Consider the following 25,848-nt stretch of genomic DNA (forward strand, 5'->3'; position numbering starts at 1 on the left):
CCTTGTCAGGGAAAACGTGCTGGGGATTAGTGTTTAATTTGAAGTATCCAATGTTACAAAGCCCCATGATGAGTCACCCCCAGAAATGGGACTTAAAACAGTGCCTGTTGAGCCCCCTGTCGCTTCAGAGAATCACAGAATCACTGAGGTTGGAAAAGACCTCCAAGACCATCAAGTCCAACCTGTGCCCAATGCCCACCTTATCACCAGCCCGGAGCACTGAGTACCATGTCCAGATGTTCCTTGGACACCCCCAGGGATGAGGACTCAAAACCTCCCTGGACAGCCACTTGCAAAGTCTGAATACCCTTTCTGTGAGGAAATTCCTGCTGATGTCCAACCTGAACCTCCCCTGGTGCAGCTTAAGACGATGTCCTCATTCTGTCCCTGTTCCCTGGGAGCAGAGCCCGACCCCCCCGGCTGCCCCCTCCTGTCAGGGAGTTGTGCAGAGCCAGAAGGTTCCCCTGAGCCTCCTTTTCTCCAGGCTGAGCCCCCCTCCCAGCTCCCTCCTGGGGCTCCAGACCCTTCCCCAGCTCCGTTCCCTTCCCTGGACACGCTCCAGCCCCTCAGTGTCCTCCCTGAACTGAGGGGCCGGGCACAGCACTCGAGGTGCTCCTCCCCAGTGCCCAGCACAGGGCCAGAATTGCTGCTCTATTCCTGTGGCCACACAATTCCCAGTCCAGGTCAGGGATTCTCACCCCGTCTCAAAGGAAAGGACCAGGACAGGGAGTGATCCCAAGCTCATCTCCAGACAGACCCTTCTGGTAATTTAAAACTGAACAGTTTGCAGTTGTCCAGGCTGGAATAAACATGCAGAGCCCTCAGAGGTTTGGCAGCTGTGCACATAAAATGCCATGTAAGGATTTGGGCTGCAGGAACAACAGGAGAGGCTCCCGTCTCCAATGCAGTTGGAGCTGTAAATTGTTCTCATATTTTTACAGCTCAGTCCATAGAAATGTATCTGACTTAAATTATAGTCTCTTCATTTAAACAAAACTATATAAATTAATGTAAAATATTAATCCATTAAAGGAATTGGTTTCCCCTTATTTCTCTATAAATTCAAATTTGACATACAATGTTTCTGATAATTTAATGTATTCCTTCTAATATGACAAAATCAATTGCAGTTACTTTCTGGTTAAAATTATTTTAACAGTTAATGTTTAAAATGTGTATTCCCCATTGCTGCAGCATCAAGAATACATTAAATATAGGGAGAACATACTAATGGATTTTTTAGCACTGAATCCATTTATCTTATCTTTTTAGATATGGAAAATTTCTTCAATCGACTGAGGCAGTTGAAGTATGAAAATTAACACAGAGATTTAATAATAATCTTAGATCAAGTGCTGCTAATTTCCAGCACAAAATATTGTAATTGTGTCATATGAAATTACTGAAAATCAAATATCTACACAATGAGCTCTTTGTATTGAAAATAATAGTCACTCTTTGTACTAAAAGTCCTTACAAACAAAAAAAGCAGAAGATCACTTACAATCTCTGCAGAAGATGCAGGGTTATAAAACCCACCATATTTATGCAACTTTGATGAATCAATATTTTTGAAGAGTGTTTAATTAGAAACTGGACTTGATGACTTAGGTGGTTCTTTCCAGTCCTATGTTCCTAATTAAATAAAAAGCAAATGCTGGCAGGCATTGATTATTGGTTTTTCCTCAGGAAATGAATAACCAGCCACATGCTGCTAAAATAATAAGTCAGGAAAAAACAAACAAAAAACCCCCCACAGGTTGCCTCTATTCTAGAAAACACTTCTGGTTTCTAGTTTAGGTGAAAAGGAAATATTACTGCTTGTTTCTGTTTGATTCCTGTAATTTCATTAGAAAAACTGCAGAAAATTAGCACCTTATTTTATACTTCAGTCTCATTTCCTGCTTTGTTACACGTAATATACAGCAAAGCAAATCTGTCAAATGGATAATTGCCTGCTTCCACGCTTGAAGGGGTTTATTCCTAAGGGAGCAGCATTTGCTCGGCAAGAAAACCTCCAAATACTATGTTGGCAAAGCTGTTCATGCCATAAACCCCCAGCATAACTGCTCCTATTGTATCTGTATTAGTGGGAAGTCACATCTTAAGGATTAAGCAAATTTCAGATATTTGTGATTTATACTTATTTATATTTATACCTTGCTAATCTAATCTAAATTTTATATTATGTGGACACTTCAAACACTAATTTATAGGCTTTTAGTATATTACAAAGCATTTAAATTGTGTTCTGATGCACAGTGCTCTTTTAAATCCCTATTTCTTGAGGAAAATAAGGTGCAAAGCAGGTTGTGATTTCCGTCAGGCTGTCTGTCAGCTCCCTTCAAATAATTTCTGATCCTGTTGGCCAATTTCAATCAAATTCAAACCAGACTTCTTAAATTCCATTGCTTTATGGGACTAATTATTTCCCTAACTTGCTGTGCTAACCACTAAATTGATTAAGTATTAAATCTTGCAAATAGAAGTTTGTGTGCCTATGTTTTGGCAGTAAAATATGCAGCTTTATGTGACAATTGAGTTTGAAAAGTTGGTTTAATTTAGATGCAATTGATCTATATAGTAATTGTGGTTTTCTTTTCATGCAAGAAATTAGGCAAAATTTCGGTTTCTGTAAGAGGAAAAAAGTGGTAATGAAGACAAGCTTCTTTGTTCCCCTTCTATTTACAGAGACGAATTATTTCTATTTTTCCAAGCTGTGGTGGAATCAATAAATCAGAAAGTCTCCCTGCACAGAAGCCTCTCACTGAAATTACAGTGGCTTCTATTTTTTCTTCATCTTTTCCTATGTGATTCACCTCCAGAAACACCTGTTTGTAGAGAAAAACACAGTTCCTTCCATGGAGAATATTCAAATTCCCAAAACATGTGTTCTGTTTTGGCTGGGGAAATGTACTTAATTTTTAGTTACAAATGCCCTGAAGTTAAACTTATTTGTTTTACAGAGGACAGCACAGAAATTATTTCTGCAGTAGCATCAATCCATATGCCTGTGAATTTATTTCTAGATACAGTCAATCCAAGATATGTTTGGTTTTTGTGCTTTGGTCAAAGGGATTTTAAAAGAGATTAATGAAATCGGTAATTCCACAGTCCAGTGTTCTCAGTGCAAGGATAAAGCGCTCCAGAGGAGGGAGCTGTCCCTTAATATCTGGAATTGGATGGAGGGAATATGTTTTTATTGGCAAAGCTGTGAAAAAAATAATTTAATCTTTTTTTTGTTATACTTTAGAAATGGGTAAGATGATAGGAAATATTTAGCATTTTTGCATTATACATGGGGAAATTTGTTCATCATTTCAGTTTCTGTAAAAACATTAATGATTACTTTGATTAAAATATAATTTTACTTTTGCAAACCACAAAAAATTTAAATTACACAGAATTCAGGCTGGTTCTTTATCCAAAGTATTTACAGTATAAATTTTGTTATGAAATTTACTCTGCACTTCTTTTTGTGTCTGAATCAACTCATTGGAATATAAAACCTGTCCACTGCTGGAAAGGTATTATTCATTCAAGTGGTGTATTCACGTCTTGTATATGAAAAAGACTATTAGGAAATCTCAGGAAAAAAACGGAACTGCTAAAGAAACTGCTTTTTCACTCTTTTACCCATACCAAGCCATTACCTCCACCTTAGTGCTGAGCTACTTGGTGCTGCTTCACTTCTTGCCTCACGTGTGTCTGTGAGAGGTTTCATTTATTACTTAAGCAAATTTATGAGTAACTGCAGAGTCTTTTCTGCTCAATGTGTTAGGTTTGTTGACAGATGGAGCACTGTGTGGTACAGAAATGTACAGTAGCAGCAGAAAGAATTTCTCAGCTGTGTCAGAAATCAGAAGAATTCCGCAAGCCCTTCTCACTGTGTAACTCCTACAGGCCTTAAAAGAGTTTTCAGCTGACTTCTGCTGGATTCAGACAATGAGAAATTAATCTTATAAAGCAACTCAAACTTTAGCAAAGTTCTTTACAGATCTCAGAAGTAGAGTCAGGATTGTAACGTCACTCTGTTCACGGAAGTCAAATGCCCGGAACTCCTTTTACCTCCTGAATCTTATCAAATCATTAACGTATGTGTCATAGTTAATGCATGTGTGTGTCCAGATTGGTTTTCTTATCCAAACAGGGCCATTGGGTGCTTTAATATTCCATATCCTGCCCCTCGCCCTCTGCAAGATCCACAACTAAACAACAGAATCTTTAGGTTTAAATTCTCCCTCTTGGAAAGAGAATTGACATGGAAGAACACATTCTACTGACTGTAGCAAGGATATATATTGATCTCAAAGCAATTTTGCTACCCCAGAAGAGCCCACTGGAGCAAGGACGCCCAGTCGTCCTGTCCAAGGAGTGACGTGCCCTGCTGGCCCGTGAGCCAGCCCTGGCTGGTGACAGGCCCCACGTGTCCTGGGCTGACTGACCGGCACTGTTCCAGCTGCCCAGGTCCAGCCGAGCTGTCACAGGACACCATTGTCCTGCTTGTTTGCTGTTGCTTCTCCTCTGGGATCCCTCTGCTTCCAATGCTTGTAATACTGCAGTTCACACGCCCTTTAGTATTAAGTAGCATAATTAAAAAAAAACCAACCAGGTCTTTATCGATTTGTGGAAGCAAGTTGATGTTAAAGCAAGGCAGTGCTCTGTTTAAGTCATCATAGAATAGGTTGGGTTGGAAGGGACATTAAAGCCCATCCCATTCCACCCCCTGCCATGGGCAGGGACACCTTCCACTATCCCAGGTTGCCCAAGACCCGTCCGACCTGGCCTTGGACACTTCCAGGGATGGGGCAGCCACAGCTCCTCTGTGCAGCCTGTGCCAGGGCCTCCCCACCGTCACAGGGAAGGATTATTCCCGATATCGCCCCTGATCCGCGGACAGGGCTGGGTCAGGGCAGCAGCGCTGTGAGGGCAGAGCTTCCCCCCCGGCCTCGCTCCCCGCCGTGCGCGTGCGCGCGCTCCCCGCGCATGCGCGCGGCCGGTGCGGGCGGCGCGCGCCGGCGCGGTCCCGGCCGGGCACATCCCGATCCCGGGCAGTGCCCACCGGAGCTCGGAGCGTTCGGAGCGGTGTCTGGGAGTCTCCCGGTCACCTGCCCGCAGCCCGCGGGGGCACCGCAAGACAGGGGAGCTCCCCCCCGAGTTTGCCGCGCCACAGGAAGTCCCTCGGACCTGTCCGAAGTGGGGCCGCGGCCGCTCCGTCCGCTCCCCTGCGCGCCGTGTGCGGGCGAAGATGCCGAAGAAGAAGCCCGGGCCGATCCAGCTGAACCCCGCTCCGGATGGATCCGCCGTAAACGGGACCAGCTCTGCAGAGTGAGTGGAGCCGGGGGCGGGGGGTGCGGGCCGGCCCGGGCCGAGCGCTGTCCGCGGGGTGCGGTGCTCCCGAGCCCGTCCTGCCCCGCACCCGCCCGGCCCGGCTGCCACAAACATCACAGGCGGGGATTCCCGGGGTACCCCAGGGTGGGAGATACTCAGAGTCTCCTCCGCGGAGTAAGTGGATGGTGCCTTCGGCTATAAACAAACTTCTGTCACATACGCGAGGGAAAAAAAACCCGGTGAAAAAACAGGGGGAAACTTGTATAACTCCTTTCTCATAGTCCGTGATGGTGTCTGCGGGGTTCTTAGCTTATATAATTACCTAGTAATCCCCAATTACGTTTCCGATGGCATATTTCATAAACGTGTGTGTGTGAGAATTTATGCTGGAACCCGCAGGTTTGTAGAAAAGGTGTTTTGTTTTGTTTTGTTTTGCCTCGTCCTTGGCTTTAACCCAAACAATCGTTAGTTTGAGTAAATCTGTTCTTCACTAATTGACATGTTGTGCTGGGTACGGCAGAAACAGCTTCGGAGCTCCTCTGTGTGCAACACAAGCATGACACTGTAAATGTGGGAAGGGCTGAGCTAATCACGGGGACACTTCTGGGGGAAAAAATACTGAATATTGGATGGTTGCATGTTGCTGATGAAGCCTCTGTTGCACGTTTCTCACGGATGTGGGTGGGCAGGGTGGCCTCAGTCAGGCAGACACAACACCAGCACCTCGAAGTGATGAAATGTTACAGAAGGTTTTCATTTGAGGTTCACGGATCGCTGTTCACACCTTGATTTTTAGACAAAGGTGTTAGGCTGGCTCTTCAGTGAGCCTTGAAACAAAGGTGCGTCCTGGAGGAGCACATTCCTGCCCCTGTATGGTCAGTTCGGTCCTCTCTGGGAGATGTAAACTGAGCTGCGATGTGCTGTTGTACCACGGTGACAGAGAGGATGTGAGGCAGGCTTGCAGTGACATGTGCAAGTCTTGGGCTTTAAAGTGCTCTGTATTCATCAGTGCCACATTTTCAGACAGGCTCAGATCTCGTTTAACCACCCAAACATCTAAAAAATAATCAAACAACCGAAACCAGATCAACCACAAAAAAACTGTAACCCCAAAACCAAGTAAATACCTCCCGAAAAATAAAACATTCAGCATCTAGCAGCTCCAGCTGTGACATTTCTAGTAAACTCTTTTGATGATTAACTGAGAGATGAGCTGTTTAAAAACTGTTCTTTGGCAGAAGTTACTGATTGTATCTAAGCATTATGATATGAATATTACACAGCTTTTGTTCTGGATTGAGAGGGGGAAAATACTGTTTTTTTAAAATTTGCTTGGGTAGCACTTTCCAGTCGATTTTCTCAAGGCAGTTGGGAATATGTTGATTTAGTCTTCAGGGATCTCTTTGCATTTTAGTCTTGTTCTACAGAATAAATCTGATACACCAATCATTTGCTGCTTGTAGTACCTGCTGTAAATCACCTTGCTCCTGATATACTCAATATCGTATCTCTTCCCTCAAGAAGTGTCATTAATTTTAAATTGCTTTTATGTGTATGGTACTAATGTACTTGTTGGAAGCCTTTGGAGACTCCTGGGAGTGCTGAGTCTTTTTTGCACTGATGAACTGCCTTGCTTCATTTTCTGCACTGTGTGTTGATATGGCTGGGGTCTGTGTGTGTGTTCCCCAGACTTCTGATGTGTGTCACACACAAGACCTTATGCCCAGCTTTTGCCAGGCTTGAGGTGTCCAGTATTTTTAAAAGAAGTAGCTTAATGAAAGTAAATTCAGCAACCAGTTGTCCTATATACAGCCAGGATTAATTAATCATGGAAATATCCCCTCATCCTGCTAATTTTAAGCCCTCATTGTGAAAGATTTCAAATAGCAAAGAGCAGTTGCATCATAATTTGGAAATGTTTTTGGAATTAAGTTGAAAACAGTTTTGTTTTTCATTTCCTTAATCTGTAAGGTTGTTTATTTTTCTCCCCTCTCCTGCTCTGGGTTTTTTCCCCCTTTGGTCACTGGCTGAATTCCTCAGTAAGGTGTTTGTGAGGCTGTTGTGCATCGCCAGGCGTTCCAAGTATGCCGTGCGTCCCTGCACTGCCATATTAACATTTTCTAAAGCTCTGAGCCTGCTATCATGGAATTTTGGCTATATGAGGCTCCATTTACTCGTTACATACACAAACCTGTCCTTCTCCAAATGCCTCCCTGCTCTTCAGAGACGGGAAAGCATGGAAGGAGCTCAAATGACTTGGCAAAGCAAAAGGGAAGATTCCAAGCGAGGCGATGAGATTCCTGTCTGTAAGTGCATGAAGGACCCAAGCATCCAGAAGGAAGGAAGTTATTTAGGCCCAAAGGCAATTTTGGCACAAAACCAAACGGATGTGCATGGGCCCTGGGGAGTTGTGTGCTGGAATTCCGAGACTTTCTCACTGTCAGAGGGGGAAGGTTCTGTGACTTATTAATGCTTTTAGGAATGAGCACTTCTGATACTGTGACTTCCTGGCAGAAAGGAAGGGGAAAGGGAGGAAATGAAAGAAGGGGCTGGATGATTCAGGATGTCCTGCTTCACATGTGTGTCTTGTCCTCTGTTTTCATCCTTATTTGGTGATGGGAACTCATTGACTGAAGCAAGGGAAAGCTTATAGCATGTGGTGTAGGGCTTTAAGAGTATGCAGGAGGCCCAAGTCTCATGTGCATGACTCTTTTATCTTTTTGCCTTTCTTTTTCTCTTTTTTCTCCCTTGTTTTCTTGGCAAGGTAGTATAAAAGGGAGTTAGGGCACTTAAAATTAAATACATGTATCCCAAATATTTTAATGAAAATTTCACAATGTTTCTCTGCAACAGTAGATTTTGGTACTTGTAGCAATTACTTAACTACAACATCCTGTACAAATAATTTTTCTCGCGGGCCTTCCCAATCCCTGGCTCTGCCCAGTTGGACAATAGAGACAACTTCTTGAAAGGTTTTCCTGTGCCCTGAGCTTCACTTCTGTTTCTGACACTTCCCGCAGAGTTGCGGTTGCACAGAGAGGGCTGAACCTTTCTGCTGCTCTGAGCTCTGTGCTGCCTGAGCTCCTCACACTGAAACCAAGATGACACTGGCCAGCTGCGGTCTAATTTCATTCTGCTGCCTTCAGAGCTGCACAGATATAATTGTGCGAAGCTTCTGCAGAGAAAGGAAAAAAAACCTAACCAAACCTGAATGAAAATTAATAGAAAGAAAACTCTTTTGGCTGAATGATCTGGGATAGTTTAGTGTCTTAATAGCCAAAAGAAACAAGAACAAATCTCCAATTTATGTATTTATGTTTCTTTCAAACTTCTGACTCCCTGTTGCTTTGAATATCTGACAGTTTTCACCCAATCTTTTTTTCTCTAAAGCCAACCCAGCCCCAGAACATGAAGTAGAAAAAAAAGCAGGTTTTGAGATAATGCCGCTTTCTGTATTAGAATAAGTTTTTTGTTCACGTGAAAAGAAAGGTACTTCATGAAGTTCTTTAATTGCATCTTTAAAATAAAAAAAAAAGTCAGAGAGAAGGGTCAAACTAACTGCTCTGAAGCATTACATTTTACCTTGTCTCAGTAAATCAAAACAACTTTCCCAGCTTGGGTGTTAAAACATAAACTTTCCAAAAGTGCCTGGGATTTGATTAAATACAAAAATGGAAACAATTCTTTTTAAAAATTGAGCGCCACTGACTTTTATGTATTTTATGAGCTTTGACATGGTGGGATTGAAGTGTATCTTTTTTTCTTTTCAAAATATAACTGTGTGTGTGTTTTAGCAACAATTTGTGTCTCCCAAATCAAGCCTGAGCTGTGATGTCTGTAAATCTCAGATGTGAAGTGGCAGCTACAATAGGAGGTTTGTGTATAATTAGATAAAACTGTTAGCAAAAAAAGTAGACAACAGAATTTGCATCTTCTCTGAATATGCTGAATAGAAATGGGTCCTTGAGAGGAATTTAAGATGCTGTCCATAGGTTTTTACCACCTTAGGAACTGTATTTTTTTTTAAAAAGAAAGAAAATCTAAAGCAAACTGTGAGTGAAACCAGGTCATCAGGCACAATGTGGTTTTTCGGGGTTTTCTCTTTTTAAAGCCTTAATTGTAGTAAATCTGTGCCTTAGAACTGTTCAAGCCAGAGAGTAATTTTGCAAAAATGGGTGACTGCAAATTCCAGTCATAGGTTGAGTATTAATTCATCAGCCTTTTCTTGTTGTTGCTGTTTATTCTGGTTAAATTGCATTTAAGGAAGTCTCTGAATGGCTGGTGAGACCTCTGAGTGCAACTCCCTGTATTTGCTTGGCAAAGAAAAGTTTAGGGATTATGCAGAACTGGTTTGCACTTCAATTTATATTACAGTTTGCAATACACAATTGCTCACTTACTGTATATCCTGCCATTTTCATGTTTTTCAGTATCTTTCTCAAGGGAGCTTCAATTTGGGTTTTTTAGGAGTAGAAGGGCAGGCTGTGTCCCATCAGAGGTATGGGGTTGTGGGACTTTAGGTTTGGGGTTTTGGGCTTTAAGTTTCCATTGTGGACTCTTTCCCAGTGCATCCTATTCCAAGAGGATTTGTCCTCCATGGAGTGGTTTTTTTAATCAGTTTTCTTGGATGCGCAATTAGATAAAAGGAAAGGAAGATTTTCACAGAGTTGTTCACTTTAATGCTTGCAGGGTCATTTCTGCCTTCCTCTGGGGTGGATTTTTTATTTAGTTTTTTTTCCCCTTTGGAATTCCTTGGACTTCAGGGGAGCTTTGTGCCTGTGTGTAGTGTTCTGGAAGATTAGACCCTAGAATTTTATGACTGATCTGGTTGGATTGCAGTTGCATTCAATATACATGTAGAATTGCTGCAAGCTTGTAAATATTAGAGGGAAAAAAAAAAGATAAAGAGAAACTTTTTTAAAAATCCCCTACTAATGAAGGATTAATAAAGCTTCCAAATACATGTGATATGAGAGAGTGCATTTTAGATTAAAATATATTCATGCATGGCTTTCTCTTTTAATGTGCTTGAGCCTGGCATAGTCCTTCACTGAATTAGAAATGCCATTTTAATGTTACTTAAATATACTAATAGAACACATGATCGGTTATAATAAAATAACGAAAAGGCAGAGCCTGCAACACCTCATGGACTTCTATTATTTCTGGATACATGTGCTGAAAAAAATTATGACTGAGTGCACACCAGTAGTACAGAAATTAATGTATGGGGCACGTTGACCTGTGCAGCTCTTTCTGGTTATAGTCAGCTTTTTGTTGACAATTATGGATGTAGGAAGGATTTTAAGACATTTAATACTGTCTTGTTATGTTCAGTCAGTTTTAAGTATAATGATGGTAATGGAGGAATATTTAGTTTCTAAGATACGTCTTTTTCAAAAAGCTTAAATTGGTTTAGGGGAGTTTAAAAACTGGGTGTAAAAATAAATGTTGCTGAGGAAATGTGAGGAGAATGGGTGGTGAGGGAAGTGCAGCTGTACTCATGGATCCAGCTGCTTTTCTTGTCCTTTAAACTGAGTCTGCAGCCAGTCACAGAGGTGTGATTTCACAACAGAGCTTGTGCAAGATCCTGCTCCTTCTCCAGAAGTCTCTCCTCTCCTGGCTGTGCCCGAGTCTGCCTGGTGCTGCTGCTCTGGCTGAGAGCTCACCCACCAGAGGAGCCCAGAGGAGTTTTCAGAGCTCTCTCCACCAGCATTGGGGTGGCTACACGGTCGGCTTGCCCAGGGAAATAATCCCGCTGAAAATGTGCGGTATTTTCAGTTAATTTGTAAATGGGTTACTTGGGAATGAGTGGCTTGGGGCAGAATGGGACCATCACCTCCCCTGGCAGGAGCCCAGGCCTTGGCAGGATCAAGTGACACAGCACTGGGAGCCTGAGAGGGACTACTGAGAGATGCTGGAATTCAGTAATTACAACAATTTCAGAGTAGCACATCTTTTAATTGAGTAGTCTCAGGTCTCTGTCTCAAGAGGAACAAATCACCTGTGGGACCTTCCGGTGTTATCTCGTAGCCAAAAACAGGGATTGAGACGGTTGGCGTGAACCCAACACGTAGTTGAATTATTTACTGGTATAACAACTGTGCTGCTGTTGTTAACCTGGAAAAAGGGGTTTTGCATTAGCACCAACTTAAAAAAAACCAAACATGCAAACTGTGGGGAATTTACATGAGGCAGAAAATACACCAGCCAGTTTTTAGAGTGGATTTTGACTATGTATTTCACTGTATACAGGAGAAACATTCTGAAATGAGCTGAGAAGGAATTTTCTATGAGGTCTGATAAACCTTTCCATCTTACTTTTAGGTAGTTTATTCCCTTTCAATTACTAAGTTCTAAATTTTCCAGTAAAAAAGCTCCTCCCCCTTTTTGCCTATGTTGCCCTTTTTACAGCTGTATTTGTTCTCCCAGCATTGCCCTGGGGGTTGACTGGACTGTGTAAAGTGTGGAAATTCCACTGCCAGAACACCAGAATGTCTCTTGGAGGAAGCAGTGTGAGCTGGCGAAACTGAATTTTTGGGGATCATGTTCTTTCTTCCAAAGACTTCTTAATTTAATTTTTTTTTTTTTGAGGAAGCAGTGGGTCTCTTTTTCTAAACTAATTTCTAAACTTGTGTTGCTAGAAATTAGTAATCAGATGATTCCTGCTTTGATACATGCTCAGTATTACTCAGACAAAGTCGTGGTTACACTTTGGAACAAAAGTGCAAGGCTTCCTGCCCACGGCAAGGGAACAACTGGGAAAGGCTCATTCAGTGCTCAGCATCTCTTGGCAAACATCTGTTGAGGAGCCTTTGTCATCCTGAGTCTTGTCTGAGCAGGAGGAGAGTGCATTCCAGCAGGGAGAAGTTCTGCTGACAGCTGAGGATGGGATCTCCACCTGGATCCAGCCTCCCCACAGGCATCCAGCAGCAGGAAGTATCAAGTGGTGTCCCTGACTGGGGATGCAAAAGGAATAAGGATGGAAGCAGATTATTTTACTTTGCATCCTGAGCACCAGGATGGAGATATTCCAACAGTGTGGGATTCTTTGGATGAACAAGTATCTTCTTAAAAACCTCCTTAAGGGTTTTTAAAGCAAACCCTTGAAACTTCCTGGCAACTCTTCTCCCTTTCTTGAAGGGTTCTGTACAACTCAGCATTGTTCTGTGCTTTTCCAGAACTTTTTTCTGTGTTGGTGGGAAGATGAGTCAGCAGATTGCAGAATGCATTCTTTTGGGAAAAAAATATTCTCTTTGGATATAGATATGTGACTATTTCTGTATGTATTGGTACAGTCTATTCATATATTAAGTAAAAGTTATCAATTTCTTTTGCTAAATGGCCATGCTGACAAATGTTCAGTGTTATGCAATCCATCCATTTGAAATACAGGCAAACCTTCCATCCCTGGCGTCCTCAGAATCCCAGTTATGGGGGGTTTTGTCTGTTTTCAGACAGTTTTTGGCAGTTTCTTTTCCTGGTCCCTGGTGTGGTAACTGTGGGTCTGCATGGAATTTGTCCTGCTGTGCTGCGGGCTCAGCCCTTGCATGGAGGAGTCTCAATTTTAATCCTGGCCTTTTCACGAGCCTTGTAAACTGATCCTGTAACTTCATCTTTTTTATTATTGTAGTGTCCCTCAAAGGCTGGTAGCTACCACATGAGAGAGTTGGGAAGATACTGTTACTGTAATTACTGCATGTGTTCATCGTTTGTTTTTATCATTATATTTAACTTGTACTTCAGAGACATGAAACAATGGAAATGCAGGACTTGGGCAAATATGTGCGTCAGCTGATGTTCAGAATTTACAGTTCTGTGTATCCTCTGTGTTGTGCTTTAAATATCCAGTGAAGAAATTCATTTTTCTGTCCATAAGGAAGTGTTAATTGCCCTGTGGTTCCTTTATCCTGATGATGTGTAGTGTTGGCTGGGAAAAATCAGTGATGCAGAGGCATATGAAAGGGAGATGGAGAGCTTGGATTTCTGGTTCTGAAGGTTTGGCTGTAGAATTTCTTGACTTGAGATTACAAAGTTGATTTAGGGCATATTTTGAATGCAGCTCTACAGTAAGTCCTGAGGAAGCCTCTTAACTCAGAAAAAAACCCCAAACTCCCCCTCTGTGGCATTGTTTAGCCACATAGCTCAATATGCCAAAGGGGTGCCTGAGGCTTGCTGGCAGCTCCTGCTGCCACTCAGGACAAAGGGCTGGAACACGAAGGGATGGCTGGGAACAGCTGCAAAAAATCTGGTGGGAAGAGGCACCCAGGGCATGAATTTGGAATCTCTGTGCCACTGCTGGCAGCGGAGGCTTCTCTGTCTGGTGAGCTCTGCCTTCAGCTCACATGTGTCAATTGATGTGCTTTGCCTTAGTTGAGAAAAATGCAATGTTTCATGGGATAGTGGTGAGGCTGAAGAGAAGGAGAAGGAGGCTTAAAGCAAAGATTCCCCCCCAACAGCTCAGCCTAGAGGGAGCTTTGGAAGTGCAGCTGTCCTGTTGGTTGGAGACTCAACAGGAGACTTGAAGTTGTGTCACCTGTTTTCTTCTTTAAAACACATGCCTTTCAGCCTTAGAAAAATGAGAATTTACGTTAAATTAGGGTAGCAGGATGCTCTTCTGGACAGAGCAATGGTTTTCTAATAGTTTTGTTTTACATGCCTTTTACTGAGAAATAGATTTTAATTGAATGTCTGCCTCTTACTGGGTATTTTTTTTTTTCCTGGCAGTATTAAACTTCACCCCATGCCCTGCTATGTCACTGCAGTGTGGAAGTGGATAGTATGTTAGATATTAGGGAAAAATTCCTCCCTGTGAGGGTGGAGAGGCCCTGGCACAGGCTGCCCAGAGCAGCTGTGGCTGTCCCTGGATCCCTGGAAGTGTCCAAGGCCGGGTTGGACGGGGCTTGGAGCAACCTGGGATAGGGAAAGGTGACCCTGCCCATGGCAGGGGGTGGGACTGGATGAGCTTTAAGAAACCAGTCTGTGATGTTCAGATGATAAATTCACTTAGAAATCCCACCTAAATACATGGGAAATTTTTAAAGATCCTCTAACATGTTGCAAGGATTGAAAATAAGCAGGGGTTGAAAACCAGTGTATTTTTCCAAAACAGACTCCTTTGCATTTATAGGGAATTTGGATTTTTTTGAGTTGTTGCTCTAACTGCAAGTTTTATGAGACTGCACTGGAGTTAGCCCAGACAGACACCTGTACTCTAAGCTGGGAGACTTCTGGAATTACGTTTATCTTCCATGTTATTCTGTGAACTGCTCTTTGTTAAAGGAAAAGTTTAATAAGAATTTGTCTTGTTGCCCGGGTTTGGCAGAGTCACACAACATAGTAGTCTGTCTTCTCAAAACCACAGAATGTCTTCATGTTCCTAATATTTAATTTCAGCTCCCTGATTGAGGTTGTTCATGGAAATTTTGTAGTGAACTGCCTACTTTCTTCTCTAAATTGACAGTTGTGTGGGCTTGGGGAAAGCATTAATGTCACTGTTCTGGAAAACAACCCCCAAGCTTTGTATCCTCATGCGACAGGAGATCTGAAAGTGAAAGTACTTTTTGATGCTTTTACTTATGCTAATTGTTCAGCTTGCAGCACTGATAGTAATGCCTTTGAACAGATATTTGACAAATTACTGGTAAAGACTCTGACTTTTTTCTTTTCCCCCTGCTACATTTTTTTCTTCTCTCTTTGAACTAGACTTTAGAGTTGAGTAACAGCTTAACTGTAGCCTTTAGGGTTGAGTGTATGATCAACTTAGCACTAACATGAATTTAAAAAAAAGCTCCCAGGGATTTGGAGTACCAGTGTTAATTAAAGACTTATTTTCTGTTTTTTGTTACGCCATTATGTGCTAGCAGACTAAAGGCAGCATTTCTCTTCCTATTACTGCTTCCAAGAGAACAAGTGTGTTCTAAAATGTTAATGCATCTCCTCCAGGAGCGCTTTCCTCAGTGCTGAGGTGGCTGTCCACAAAGCCAGGAACTGAGAATCTCCTCATGCCTTCTGTCCATCTTTGTGTGCTGAGTGCTCTCACTCTGCACAATCTGTTACTCCTCCCTGCCCAACCTGCATGTAGGAAATACAGGTTTGCTCATTGTCCCTAACTCACTGCTCTGTCCCTGCAGTGCCCAGCTGTGTGTGATGTGCACATGTTTGCAGTGGTTATAAATCATGGGGGGTTGGATGTTTAAAAAGAAAATCTGAAAAAAAAATCTACAACCAGCCCTTAAAGGAATAGTGTGATGGGCTCAAAAAGTGATCTGGTGATGGGATGGTGTTTGTGACACACCTTGTCTGTCCAGGGATTTGTGGATAAGACCATGTGCATGTCTGGGAAGCAGAGAACAGGATGTTCAGTGCAGCAGTGACTCGAGGTGTTGCTGTACATTTATTTGGGCTTGTTGTGTCCAGCCAGGATTCTTTTACCCAAGCACAAACTTTTGGCCATTGTCAGAAGGTGAGGGACTGGGGGGAGGTGAGAAGTTAAAGATCCCAGATGAGCTTGCCCAGGGTAAGGTGTTCCTGAGTCTGAAAAACTCCCACATCCCCACGGTGTGATTCTCCTTGGAAAACCTTTCTCACCTGCACAACATGGCAGCAGAAGGGCTGGATGTGGCTTCCCCCAGAATCTCAGATGGACAGGGAGAGAGCTGAGGTTTCTCCACACCCATCAGGGGTTGTTGCTTGGGGAAGGTGGGCTGCGTTTGTGTGCTCTGAGTTCTCTGCGTCCTTTTCAAACTTGGGAGGTTACAGAAGTGCCACGTGGCCAGGGCACTGTCAGAATACTTCCTTGAGTACAGAAAGGAGGAAGTAATGTGAGTTAACAGGAAAGATCCTCTCTGATCAAATGTGGGTGGAGAGAATTCCTCCTCTAGGGCACTTGGTACCTTGTGCCACCCTTGGAAGAGAGGAAGAAACAACCAGCTGTCTCAAAAACTTGCCCTGAACATGTATTTTTTTAACTTTCCATTTAGTCAGGAAGAGAGAGATCTTGCAATAATTGTGAAGACACTGCACTGTGTGCAGAGGTGTTGTCTGCTGGCTGTGCAGGATATTTATCCTTCCTGCCAGCTGAGTAGGAAGGTGTTTACTGATGGTGTTCCCTGGAATTATGCTGTTTCTTTAACAAATGGAGGAAGCAGCACTGACCTCTCTGTGGCTTCATCCCAGGGATCACCCTGTGGAAGCTGGATCCCATCCCTGGTGCAGTTTAGTATGTGCTTGGCTTTCAAACTGCTAGCAATAAATTAAATGATAACCTATTGCTTTAGAGTAGTGCTTGGCACCGTGGAGCCCTGAGCTGATTTGATGATTTCCTGCTTTGATGGATGCCTGGCAAAGGCGTAGTGCCTTGACAGTGAAAAACACAACTCCAAGACTGCAGCAGGTAATGGTGATGAATTTTAATAGGAATCTTTGTCTCTGAATAAAAGTTTTATGTAAGATTAAGTAACTACTAGTGCTCCTGGAGACTTTAGCTGCCAAAGTTCCTTAATATTTTCATGGTGCCTGGTGATGAAGTGTCTGAAGTATTCCCTCTTCTGTGTTCTGTATGTGCTGGTTTCATTCAATTTGTAAAACTTCTGTGTAATGATTTACTTTTCCACCTGTTTCTCTGTGCTTTGCAGCTTGCTGTGATGCTTTTATCTGGGGAGGGTCCAGGTAACAGTCTCAGTTACCAATTAGGGGAGTGTTCTTACAGTAGTTGGAGTTAAAAACTGAAACTACCAAAGTCCTGCCTCCTGGAAATGCTCAGAGTAGTTTACCACCACCAGTTTTGATGACAAAAATACTCTTATTTACCTATTTGCATTTTTAATTGATTAATGTCTCGTCCTTCAAGCAAAGGACCAGAATGAAATAAATCAGTTCTTTCCTGATGCTTGATATTCAGTTACCATAAAACTAATTATGGTTCTGTTCTTATCATAAAACTAACTGCAGATGTTGGTAGTTACATTCTGAATAGTGATTCTGACAATTTATTGGGTTCATATCTTTCAGATTAATTCACTTTACAGTTAGGGAATTGGTCCTAAAAATCTGAGAACTTTATTGCTCGTCACTGCAAGTAATGAAGGTTTTACCATTAGAACTTAGAATGATCTGGTGATTTTTACTGGTGGTCACAGTCAGTGGAGAAACCTGAGGTGCTGAAATTCATGAGATCAATACTTTCCCATCTGTGAGAGCCTCTGGAATCTCTTGACTTGTATTCAAGCAGGAACCCAAGCAATAATTCATAGTTTCAAGCAAGGAAATGCCTGTTTTAAGTGAATGCCAAGTTTATTTAGGTTGAAACAGGCAACTTATAAAAAAGAACTTCATCCAGACAAATATTAGACTAAATAGATGTGATAAATGCTATCCTAGCAATTTTTTTGTTCCTAAAGCATCAGCATGACAGTTGTTTGTTCCATCACACCAGCATTCTGTCTGCTCCAAGTCATGTGCTCGAGCATCTCTGTGTTGTCTCCAAAGCCAAAAACCCCCTTCTGCCTGAGAAAAAAACTGAATAATTGTTTTCTTCAAAGCACAGCAAGGAAAGCCTTGTTGCATCCTTTTTCTGTGTTTCTTTTTTTTTTTTGTTTGTTTGTTTTGGTTTTTTTTACCAAATGGACAGCCCTGCCTTATTCAGCAATCCTTAAAATGACAGCAAGTTTCTTCTCAAAACTTGTAAATTATAATGAAGGCATGAGTTCTGTCTTCTCACAACAGTGATTTTCCAGGGTAGAACATGGAGTTTGTGTCCAGCATTCATTGCTCTGGATTTTATTGTAGGAAAGTAAGGGGTGCTTAACTTTGGTTCAGTTTTTCTCTTGTGATCACAGTGTAAGAAGAGCTGGTTCAGGCATGTTCTAGGAAAGACACACCTCACTTTGACTTCAGGCTGGGATTTGTTTGCTTCACTGGGTGCATTTGAGGGGGAAAAATAATCCGGTGATTAATTATTCAGTTTTGAATTTCTGAATTTCAAAAAATGTGTTTCTTTCTTAACGATTAGCCTTTAAAACAGGGTCAGTAAAACAGATTAACTTGGATGCCATGCTTATGGGGATTCTTTAGTGGGGATACTCCAGGATTATTGGTGTTTGATTATACAGGTATCAAATATGGTATGAGGACAGAAATAATGCTTCTCTTTAAAAGAGAGTATAAAAATCATTTCATTTGGGTGCAGATACTTCATTTTTAAGCTAAGATAGAGACAGCTGTGGTAGTATGACTGCAGCACAGTAAGTACATGAGAATTTCCTCTGTCAGACTGCTGAGGATTGGAGCAGCTTTGCCAAATTGCATTTGCCCAGGGTGAGAGTTTTGTGGAACTTGCTCACCAGTGTGCCCTGGTCATCTTATGCTTGGAGTGATAAATGTCACATTAACTCACTGAGCAGAACTTTCCATCAAAGGTCTCATTCTGTTTCCTCTGTTTTGCTCAATCACTTCCTAAGTGAGTGTGGCAATGACATCCTGTCCCTTGGATTTGCACTGAGTAACGGAGTCGGAGCGGCGGCGCTTAAACCTTTCCCGGGATTGTGGAGTAAGGAAGAGCTGGGAATATTTTGTTTTCATAAAATAATTGCCTCAGTTGAACCTTGCACACAGTCCAGCCAAGGTTGTTTCCCTGCCTGGGAGTGCAGGCTCTCTAATGAGTGAGTTGAGGGGTTTTTATCCCATCACTCTGTCTTTCAGCTGAGTTTGTTGCTTGTTTGTCATTGTTTCTTGGAGCATCAGCCTCACATCCTCTCTGCTGACCAGCTCCTCACTGGGTGTGAGGATGTCCCTTTGTACTACATATTTTCAAAGTGAACATTTTACAAAGTGATGAATAGAAATAGTTTTGATTACTGGTGAAATTTAATTAATTTTTTTAATGGAAAGTAGTTCCATTCTTCATACTTCCTGAAGAAATAGATTCTTTTCCTCAAATTCTTCATCCTAGCAACACTATTGCCTGGGAACATTGCATTATATTTGGCAAAGCAAAACAGGTATTTGCTGTTAAATATTTACTCTTGCAGCAACGTATAGTTGCAGTTGGAAGCAGGAAATTTTAAAGGAGCTTTTAAGTTGTCATATTGGAATGAAGTGTTTCCATAGGAACTGAAGTTATTAAAATGTTCCTGGAAAACTGAACTTGTGTCTGTAGTTCCAAACTTAACTACTGTATAAAGTTTTGTTTTTCTATTTTTTGTTGCTTAAAGATGTTAAGACGGGGTTTCCAGAAGATGTGTCCTTAAACAAAATTAAAAATAAGCTTAAAACCTTTGGGCCAAAGACTTATATTTCCAGTGACTGTGTTTTGAATGTGTGTTTGGCTGAGCTTGATGACTTTGTAGTGATACCAAAATAAGAAACTTCTGAATGAATTATTGGTTATACAGTTATGTGAAAATCAGTCAATAAAACATTTAGGCAAACTCTGTAGGAAATTACAACACAACCTTGAAAACACACAACTAAAAATAGCGTGGAGTGCTGTGCTGTGATTCAGGAACTCTCTCTGACCAGAAATGCAGAGTCATTAAGCCACTCCTGGAGGTGGTGAAACTCAACATGCATGGATTTGGGCAAGACCTCACGGATGGGGAAGCTGGCTATCATGTGTTTGCCATTGTTTTATCTGAAATAAAACACAGTTTACTTAAATCAGAGTTGCAGTGACACATCTCATGGGGGTGACTGCGCAGGCTGGGTCCTTCTAAATAACGTGTGCAGGTGCAAAAATGGAGTGATTTAACTCTGACCTCTGTTCCCTCACTCTTCCTCTCACAGCACTGCTCAATGCTGCTCTTCTTTCTTGTGCAGGACAAATTTGGAAGCGCTTCAGAAGAAGCTGGAAGAGCTGGAGCTGGATGAGCAGCAGCGAAAGCGCCTGGAAGCATTCCTCACCCAGAAGCAGAAAGTTGGAGAGCTGAAGGATGATGACTTTGAGAAGATCAGTGAGCTGGGAGCAGGGAACGGTGGTGTGGTCTTCAAAGTGTCTCACAAACCCTCTGGCCTCATAATGGCAAGAAAGGTGAGGGGCTCAAAAAGAGCAGCTGGGGGATTATGTTTATTAAGGACATTGTCTCTGAAATACAGTGACTTTATTTAGAGAAATAATTGGTGTTGGTACACAAAAATTACTATTTAATGCAAACTTTCAGAGAAGAGGATGTGTTTCCAAATGTAGGAAAGGCTGCACTTCCTTATCCTACATAAGCTTCCCAGTTTTTCAGAAATAGTGTCACACATGTTAGTAATGAAAGGATGGGCATTCATTCCTCCCTTTTCCCTCTCGCTGAGGAGTAGAAGGCCTAAAAGAAGTTACTGGAAGTTAGGGAAAAGTGGCAATATTCTGTGTTCTGGCCAATAAGTTTAGATGAATGGAAAAGGTATCACCTGTCTTAAGAGCTTCCTTCACACAGGCACAGACCAGAAAAGGGCCTCTGGATGAGACTGGAGAAGAAAAGAACTCAAAGAAATGGGAATGAGGGAATGCACTGGAGTTCAGTGACATCTCCTGTTCTGTAATTGCATCCTGGGGTGCAGTTTCTGTGCAGGAGGGGATTGTCCTTCTGTGAGAGTATTTTTCATGCTTTACAACCTGGGGCAGTTGTGACCTAGTTTGCAAGAGAACTGAGGTTTTTTTTTTTGACTGAAATAGCTTGATGTTTTAATTCTCATTTTGTTTAAATGAGAGGCTTTCACTTCCTCTCAGTATCCCTGGGAACAGAACACTCATCCCAGGTCCCATGGTTTTACTACAGTGGGTGCTTCCATTTTTTTTGATTGAGAAGTTGGAGACTTAAGATATTTCTTTTTAAGAAGAGGACAGTGTTATCTTCAGCAAAACTAAAGGAAAATGTGCATGTGCTGACTAAGAATAAACTATGCTCAGGACACTGGCAGTTTGGGGAGAAGCAAAGGAAAACGCCCAATTCTGAGGTGTGAGAGTTAAAAAATACACAAATCACTGAGGTTTTCTTGAACTAAATCAATCTAATTGATTTTTTGTTTTTCACCTACTGTGGGTTTAACCGGAAATTTTGCCCAATTCGTTAATATTTGATGTAACTGAGATGTTTGCTGAATTGCAATTTTTCTTTCATCTATTAACTGAAATTCTCTTTCCATAATCTTTCCTTTCACAAGAGAAATACACTTGTATTGTATGGGATAAACAGTCTAGTGGGGAAAAAGCACTGGGGAGTTTTTAATTGGAGGTTCAGCTCATTCCTTCCACTAATGCTTTACAAACACCTGTACAGATATTTTTCAGCAGCTGCCTCTGAGTCAGTGCACCTTTGACACATTTCCCTAAGGAAATGTGCTGAAACAAAAAGTTTCTGCTGGAGAAGGATTTTGTGGAAAGAGGATGAAATTCCTGCCTTTTCATGGGTGCTGTGTTTTAGTGTTTTGCCTTGGCCACTAAGAAAACAAGGATGGATTATTTTACAGATAAATTGTAGAATAATTCAGGTTGGAAGGGGCCTCTGGAGGTCCTGAGATGCTCAAAGCAGAGTCAGCTCTGAGATCAGAGCAGGCTCAGGGCCTGCCAGGTATTGAAAACCTCTCTGAATGGCACAAGTAAATCCTGAAGAGTGGCTTCTTTTGCAGTTAATTCACCTGGAGATCAAGCCAGCCATCCGCAACCAGATCATCCGGGAGCTGCAGGTGCTGCACGAGTGCAACTCCCCCTACATCGTGGGCTTCTATGGAGCCTTCTACAGCGACGGGGAGATCTCCATCTGCATGGAGCACATGGTGAGTGCTCAGAAATGGCATATTTACTGGGGATTATTCACTGAGCCTTCCTGCAAGCCCTCAGTGCCACCAGCACTGCAGTTGGCAAAGTTCACTGCTCGACTAAAGATGTGGTTTGGATTTACTCTGCAAATCCGAGGTTGGGATTGATAGGAGCTGTTTTATCGCCTTCTCCAGTGTCTGCCCTGTACAAATGTGGCCTCCCAATTGCTTCTCTTTTATCCTTTTGCTGTATTTCAAAATATTTACCCAATCCTGCTACTTAAACACTTGTTCTGATTGGGGTTCAGCTTTGTTTTTTCTGCAGAATGGACCAGATCACTCTGATACTGCAGCTATGCAGATTCTAATTTTTTCTTATTTATATGAATCCATGTTTTGTCCCTTTTCCAAGTTTTACAGAAAATGCAAACATGAAGAAAAGTGAACAAGCCCAGAGGGATCTTACACAACTCTTTTAATGCCAAAAAATATTTTTAGCTGTGTTTCATTCTAATACAAAGTACACATTCTTCTCGACATCTGTTTGCCTTTCTCCAGCCATATGGACTCAAAACATGAAAAGTAAATTTTCTGTAATTAAAGGACAGTCAAATTTGTTTCCTCACTTGGTAGAGGTTTTTAACAATATGAAACACAATACAGCTGAAGACCTCTTTATTTTTTCCCTGAGAAGAACTGTTTCTTTGGAGAGAAGCTGTATTTTTTTCTGGAAAGTGCATGTGATTGTTTTAATGCTTCTCTGGTCCCTCAGAATTTTTAGAAGGAATCGATGGTTGCTTAGGAACGAGCGCTCACGATCCGGGTTTCAGGCATGTGAGAGCCAAAGGGAAGGTGTGCATCCCCCAAAATACAAATTCCTGCTGGGAATTTGAAAGTTAAGCTCTCAAAATTGAAGGGAAGAGTGAAAAAGAGGAAAGTAGGTGTTAAAAAGCACTGTCTGGGCATTGTTTGAGATTATATTAAATGTCACAGATGTGCACAGCTGCAGTTGCTAAAGGAGCTTGTGTGTTACCACATTCTAGAGAGAGATGGTGGTCCAGGAGATCATATGGAGAAATAAAAGGCCTAAGGAGCCTCAATTTATTTGTCAATGAGAAAATCACCAGCAGCAGTCAGGGTTTGGAGGTTCCTAAGCAGGGAATAATGTATCTGACAGGAATATTATGTCTGACAGCAAATGTTTTCAATTTAAGAGAAGGCAGGATGAAATCTGGTGGCTCAGTGCTGAGTCTGGTCCAAGCCAGACTGGATACAGTGTTTCACACATAGAACAACTGATCAATAAGTTATGAAATCAGAAGAGAGGTGGATTATTTAAATTATAGTCTTAATTTATCATTAAGCTTAATGCGGATCATTGGTAGTTTTTGATCTCCTTTTGGATAAAAGATTAGATGAAAGTCTCCATTGTGGTCTTTTTTCTTCAGTTGTTACCGCTCAGAAATCTTATTTTTAGCAGGGGGTTACAAAACCTAAGTAGGATTATGAACAAAAAGTTGGAGGTGGAACAGGAATGGAACTTGAGTGTTTGATATTTTTAGGTACCTAAATTCAAGATCAATGCCTAACTTTGCTTAGCAGCAGGTATTTAACAGGCAAAAGGACTGGAGGCAGCTCCTGCAAGACACTGAAGGCTGCAGCCAACACGAGGCAGCTGAATTGTGTTCAGCCTTGTCTAGGATCAAGGCTGGTCCTCAGGGAAGGGAAAAAAAGTGTTTTTTTCTGTACAAAATTATGGTTAATTTACCAGTGTCTCAGCAGAGACAGCTGTCTAGAAATTCAGACTGGTTTTACAGGAGATTTCTGGAGATATTTTTTTTCTGCTGGTATATTTTTAATCAAGTTTGGAGTATGTGGGTGTGTTTTTTACAAAAATACATGATCAAATAAGTATTTATATACTTCCCTTCTCATAAGAGTTACAGATTTTAGTCTTCAAATAATAAACCTTTGTGTTCCAGTTTTTTTACTTTCACCATGTGTAAATGTTGATGAAAACTTCCAAAGTGGAGGTTAAGGCAGAAGGCAATTAATTACTCCAGTTGGATTTTTATGTCAAAAAAATATTAATAACTGTGAGTGATCCAGTGCTGATCCAGACAATTGGGTATGGTTTTAAATTTGAAAAATAACTTTTCAGTTTCTTCTTTGGTTGTATATTCTCTGCTCCAGAGAATCTAGACCTTATGCACAAGTCTATTGTTGAATCAGTTGCTAAAAATAAACAGCATTTTTCCCAGTTTTCCTTTTGAAAAGCTCTTAGCAACAGTGGGATATATTTGCCTTTGCTGGGGGTGTGTGTGCATGCAGGCAGTTTATTTAATCTAATAAACAAGGTCATGGCTTACCAGGGAACCTTAAAAACATTTCTCCCTATTTTGGTTCTTTCTGTGCCAAACCAACCTTCCATCCTTGGAAGAGTCACCCTGGATCTGCAGAACTGACAGAGGCACCTTCTCCTGTGTGTAGGATCTGCTCCGGGAGAGGAGTGGAACAGGGATCTGGGTTCTCTTGTGATCATGGGGTGCCACTGGCACAGGTGCTCAGAGAAGCTGTGGCTGCCCCTGGATCCCTGGAAGTGTCCAAGGCCAGGTTGGACGGGGCTTGGAGCACCCTGAGCTAGTGGAAGGTGTCCCTGCCCATGGCAGGGGGTGGAAGGAGCTGACTTAAAGGTCCCTTCCAACCCCATCATTCTGGGATTTTCAAGCAGAAAACTCTGTCTTTTCCAGTATGATGAGTTTTCAGCCCCATAATCAGGATCAATAAAGTCGTTTCTTTCTGTCTTTGGAGGAGGAGGATTATCATGGATGGCTGTGACAAGAAAAAAATGCATTGGACTGAAAATTACAGAAACCTGTGAAATCCTTCCTTCTTGCTTGTCACTGTTTGTGGACTGTGCTTCCTTAAGGAGATCCAAACCATGGAAATGCTGCTCTGGAAGAGCATTGTGTGCAATGTTTATTTGAGTGGATGTTGTTAGTGGCCAAATGTTTGTTTAAAATAAACATAAACCTGACTGATTCCTCCTGAGGAGCGATTTATTTGTTTCAGATTTGCACTACAACAGTGTTAAAGCAGACATGAAAAGCAACTTTGTTTTTTGTGGGTTTTTTTTAAAAACAAATTTAGGCTTCAGTTTACAGCCCTGTTTGAAATATTTTAGAGCAATTTGATTCAAGTTCAACTATTCAAATATTTCTTATTAGGATGGCGGCTCCTTGGATCAAGTGCTGAAAAAGGCTGGGAGAATTCCAGAGCAGATCCTGGGCAAAGTTAGCATTGCGGTGAGTGGGTCCATGGGAATGGGCACCTCTGGGGCTTGGTTGGGCAGTGCCACATCCAGGACTGAGGGATGAGGGAGAAGGGAATATTCCCAGATTTTGCAGTCTGTTGCTTTCTCTTCTAAAGCATCTTTGTACGTGGTGACTGTGGGCACTGGAATGAGTAACACATTCTGGTGTGTGTGCTTGGAGTTGCTGCTTTTGGATCAGTTGATGCTTCTGGATAACAGCTGAATTAACACTTCCTTATTTTTCAATATTACCTTTTCATCTCCATTCTGCAAAAAGCTCTGTATGCAGAACTTCCAGGAAGGGCTTGGATGACTTTGTTTTTCTGAGGCGGAGGTATAAATTAAAACTCAGTGTTGATTGGCAGTGATTACATTTTGGGATTTCTGTTAAGCTGCTTTCAGATGGAATTTTTGTACAGACAAAACATTCAACTCTCTCTTCTGCTTCCTAAATTAATTTCTTT

The 25,848-nt window shown here is 41.9% G+C and overlaps 1 protein-coding gene across 1 annotated transcript in view; it reads left to right on the forward strand.

Annotated features, from left to right (window-relative positions):
• Positions 1–5,005: 5,005 nt before the first annotated feature.
• The window catches only part of MAP2K1 (mitogen-activated protein kinase kinase 1), a 33,307-nt gene continuing 12,464 nt past the window's right edge, over positions 5,006–25,848 (forward strand). The window contains exons 1-4 of the mRNA XM_032122693.1: positions 5,006–5,328; positions 20,149–20,359; positions 21,943–22,089; positions 25,299–25,376. Of these exons, the coding sequence (XP_031978584.1) occupies positions 5,249–5,328; positions 20,149–20,359; positions 21,943–22,089; positions 25,299–25,376 (516 nt within the window). The 5' untranslated portion in view covers positions 5,006–5,248. The remainder of the gene's footprint in view (positions 5,329–20,148; positions 20,360–21,942; positions 22,090–25,298; positions 25,377–25,848) is intronic.

Source organism: Corvus moneduloides, chromosome 13 (assembly GCF_009650955.1).
Source record: "Corvus moneduloides isolate bCorMon1 chromosome 13, bCorMon1.pri, whole genome shotgun sequence".
In the NCBI taxonomy this organism is placed as follows: domain Eukaryota; kingdom Metazoa; phylum Chordata; class Aves; order Passeriformes; family Corvidae; genus Corvus; species Corvus moneduloides.